The sequence below is a fragment of the Apaloderma vittatum genome, unplaced genomic scaffold (assembly GCF_000703405.1).
Source record: "Apaloderma vittatum isolate BGI_N311 unplaced genomic scaffold, ASM70340v1 scaffold34743, whole genome shotgun sequence".
Classification (NCBI taxonomy): Eukaryota; Metazoa; Chordata; class Aves; order Trogoniformes; family Trogonidae; genus Apaloderma; species Apaloderma vittatum.
The window spans coordinates 1,092-5,374 of NW_009707015.1; the positions used below are offsets into that span (position 1 = coordinate 1,092).

Genomic DNA, 4,283 nt, shown 5'->3' on the forward strand with positions numbered 1-4,283 from the left:
TTAGGTTATAACCAACATCTGTGGGATAGGACAGTCCTCCTCCGTAATTCGGCACGCCTCGCCTTGCACCCACAGCAGAACGGCCTCTGGGAACCACTGTAGTACAAACCAGCAAGGAGAATGACTGTATCCTCAAGTGTTCCTCGAAATAAAGGCCACAGAAAATCCAAACTGATAACAGACCGCAGATGAGTAGCCTAAATTATTTTACAGGGTTTGTACATTAGCAGGTTTCAACCCAGTCCCTGCTACTTCACCAGCAACCAAAGAGATCATCGCCCCAGGAACAGAGCTGGCACACGGAACACACTAGTCCTCTTCAACTGCCCCAGGACTAAGCTATAAAGTCTTTAAACTTTGCAGTTTAATTTGGGTCTCACGTCATAAAAGGATTGCAGAAGAGGTTCCATAATGGGATCGAGGAACAGAGGGATCGAGGAGTTTCTTCCAGAATCACCTTACGGTGGGTTTTGGTGAGAATAACGAGCCGACACAGCAGCTTGCTGCTGCCCAGAGAGGCGATTCCACTCCCCCCTCCCAAATTCAACCGAGCTTTCACTCTGCCCCTAGTGCCAGCATGGAACTCATCTACTGTCTGGGGCAGCTGGTCCAGCTCATCAAACCAGTAGAAATCAGGTTAGTGGGGAGAAAGAGAGGAAAAAAAGAAGGAATATGGAAAGGGCAGTGACCGTTTCGATGGCAATAAGCTCATTCTTCTCTCCCAGCAAACCACACCTGAGCAAAGCGGCAACCGGAGACATCTATTCCAGAAATAGAGACATCAGTTTCTATCAGTTATTGCAAAAGCTGTGCAAATATTACACTAAAATCTCCAATTAGAACCTTTTCTATTTAAAACTTACTTTATCTCTCCCAATAGGAAGCGGCATAGCTGTATAAAGGTTTTTTCTTCCATCAAACACTGGTTTGCGATCCCCAAAAATCTGGGTTTTAAAGTGCTGAACCATATGCTCCACTATTTCTCTGAAAATACAAAAAGATTACGTTAATTCAACTTTTTGCTTTTAATGTTAAGTAGCAGATGAACACTAACACTAATATTTATGACTGGAGGAATTAGGTATATGAAAAGGTCATCCACTGGTGGGTAATAAGGCAAGATTTGTTTGACCGATCTGAATGAAAGCAACCTTTTCACAGACTAAACTGTTTTCTTAAAGCATCTATTTTTAGCTTTTTCAGACTGAAACTTTCCTTCCTCTTTTCTGTGATATACTGAAAGTGGTAAAGCAAAACCTCACGCCCTCCTCAAGCTCAAGCCAAGCAGTGTCTGGTATTCTCCCGGGGCTTCTGCTTCCCTGTCCTACAGGACCATGGACCAAAATTTCAGCAGCCTTAGAAGCTTTCAGAAAAGAAATCACTACCCAAGCTTACAGCCTTAGCGTAAGGACAACAGTTCTGTGACAACAGTGATGCAAAAACTTTTTGTATCGCTCCAAGAAAATGACTTTTAAACGTAATTTTTCATGTACGCAACAAAACTGGCATCCATCCAGCAAAGCCAGCTATGTGCATTCACTGCAACCTGTGCACGTTAAGAATAGAAATTAATTTAAGCATCGCTGAAATTAGGTTGCATGGTTGTATAAATGAGGTAAACACTCACAAAGTTCTTGTCAAACCACAGTGTTTACCCGCTGGTCACGCAAAGCAGTTCAGCGGCCGATGAGAGGTCTGTTGGAAGAATAACAGCCTCTGATGCCAAAGGTCTTGGGTTCAAGTGCCCCAAAGAGACATCCTTCAGGCTATCCGTATCGCAGAGCTGTAAAATTTGAAACCCACCAGCAGATTCTTTAAAGTACAGCTCGGAGCTAACAAGCATTAAGACGTTAAACCGCCACGGAAAGGAAAACAATTGCACATCCCTGCATCAGCGCTGTTTTCAACTAACAGCTCGGACAGGCTGCAGGTGACAATTTCATCTACCTCGCCTTGGAAAGGCGATGAAGCCAGCACACAGTTAGATCCTATAGCGATGCAAAAGCTCAGATGAAACTCTGAATTCATTCAAGGAAAGAAAAAAAAATGATTTAATTGAAAATTTCTTTGCTGTGGGCCAAGTCTGTGAGACAAGATGTGACCACTGAAAGAGACTTCCCTGACCTCCCGAGAGGTATGAATAAAACTCGACCCAGTAATTTCTGCCTCAGGTCTGCAATATCTCATTAAACAAGTACTCAATTTGCAGGGTGGGAGGATGAGGTATTTTCCAACCTTAAGTAAAAGATTGAGCATGGAAAATCCATTCTTCTATCAAGAAAGTTGTTCCAACTGTGAACTACTTTATATAAAAATGAACACCTCCACTTAATTAAGGTTTTCAAGCTTCAAACCACATTTAGCAAAGGTGCTTCTCAGCTGTGGGTGGAGAGATCTTGCTGAAGGTAAGCTATTTTCTCCTTGTGAAGTTAAAAGAGTTATTTACCAATTCACTAACTTAAGCCCTTTGGAATTACGTTCTACCGAGATCGTGCAAACACACGAAAATCTTGGGGCCACTGACTGTGAGATGTAGCTTGAATCTTTTACAAGCCCTGGTGAACTAACCTGAGGACATCCATTGTGCAGAACCAAACTCACATTGCCCACTCTGCCTGTCTAACTATCCAAACAGATCTGGCCCTTCCGGGACGCGTGAAGAATTGCTTATTTGGCTATTAACTTGGCACAGCAGTGCACTGTCTGTTTTCCAGTCCTGCTCCCGCTCACATCTCAGCAGTGTGGAACCTGCACGTACACAGTACAGAGTGTCACAGTTCAACTCTAGAATAAAACTGAAAAACGAAGCTGGGACTGATGAGGGAGTAGCATTAAGTCAAAGTAAAATCTCCCTCTATCCTTTCTAGAGGTTGCAACCTACAAAGTAATGATAAAAAACTATTTACTACAAATACAAATCAGAGCAGCGTAACCAAATGACTAGAAATATGCAAACCAGCTGAAAAAAACCCTTTTTTTAGAAGTGGACTACATAAGTATCCTGAATAATCCCATATACACTAACATACACAAAATACAGGTAGTATGTTTGTAGGACTGAACGGTTACAGCTCACAAAAACTCAGGCAGACGAGTAACGTGTACAGGAGTAGACACTCAAGAGATAAAGCATACACTTCATTAAGTGAATCTAATTTGAATTCTTCCCACACCGCACCATATCGCTGTCGAATATATTCATGACATCCTTGTTTACTGCAAAAGGTATTTATTTAACATAGATTTATACTTGCTCCTGTTACCACAACAGAGAGAGCGACTAACCTGACAAGGCAGAGCAGATCAAAAACTGTCAGTGGAGAATGAACTTGTTACTGAATATAATCTCTTTTTTCAGCGAGAAAAATTGCTTCATTATTTAATAATTACGCTCTCTGCCACCAACGAGCAAGCACCCACAGAGCGGACTGTGACAGAGGAGACCACACAGACCACCACCACACACCCCAGAGGAGCTGCAGAGGGATGGCAATGGGCACCAGCCGGCAGCACGCTGCTTGTCAGGGCTGGAGCTGGTGGCAGGGAGATGGACGGATGAAAGCAAAGCTCTCATGGCTCCCGCTATGAAAAAAGTGACCGCTGAAAACTTTTTTCAGTGCTCCAATGCAGCAGGAGTATCTCAGTGAAATCGGCAGGCTTGCCTCTGCCAAGAAGAGAGTTCAGCTTAACACACTCGGAGCTGTGTTTGCTTTTAAAACTGAACACAATTCTTGACTAGCTCAAGAATTAGTTTTATAATAGATCATCAAAGAAAAAAAACAGGACAGCAAAGCATAGCAATGCTGCTCTATGAAAATGCTATCACTACTGTTTAGTATAACAATGGGTAACACACTCAAGTTTATTAATTTATGATCAGAAAACTGCATTCGGGCGGCTTTTTTGACTCCACACTTGGTTCATGTTCGTGACTGCACACTCCACCCATGTGACCTTTTTGAATACATGCTCTTGAATACATAAACATACCATTCCGATCCTCTACAGTCAAGATGTAGGTAGTTATGATGAAGACACTTGTGGTTTCCAGTCAGTGCCAAGTCCTGTTCTCCAGTTTCATTCTGGCAACACCACTTTCCAAGTCAATGAGGTTGCCACACTGTGACTAATAGGGCACATACACAAAATGCAAGACCTAACTGCTTGTTTCCTTGGCCAACGCATCCGTGTTTTCACCTTGCTATCTGTTTCAAGAGCATATCTTTCCCTTATATAGAATCTACTGATGAAGGATAATTTCTTACCTAATTTAGTCCCTACAC

The 4,283-nt window shown here is 42.6% G+C and overlaps 1 protein-coding gene across 1 annotated transcript in view; it reads right to left on the bottom strand.

Moving 5' to 3' along the window:
• Positions 1–863: 863 nt before the first annotated feature.
• The window catches only part of LOC104271370 (protein argonaute-2-like), a gene marked incomplete at its 3' end in the record, with an annotated part of 4,904 nt that continues 1,484 nt past the window's right edge, over positions 864–4,283 (bottom strand). Inside the window, exon 3 of the mRNA XM_009866017.1 lies at positions 864–984. Coding sequence (XP_009864319.1) covers positions 864–984 — 121 coding nt within the window. The remainder of the gene's footprint in view (positions 985–4,283) is intronic.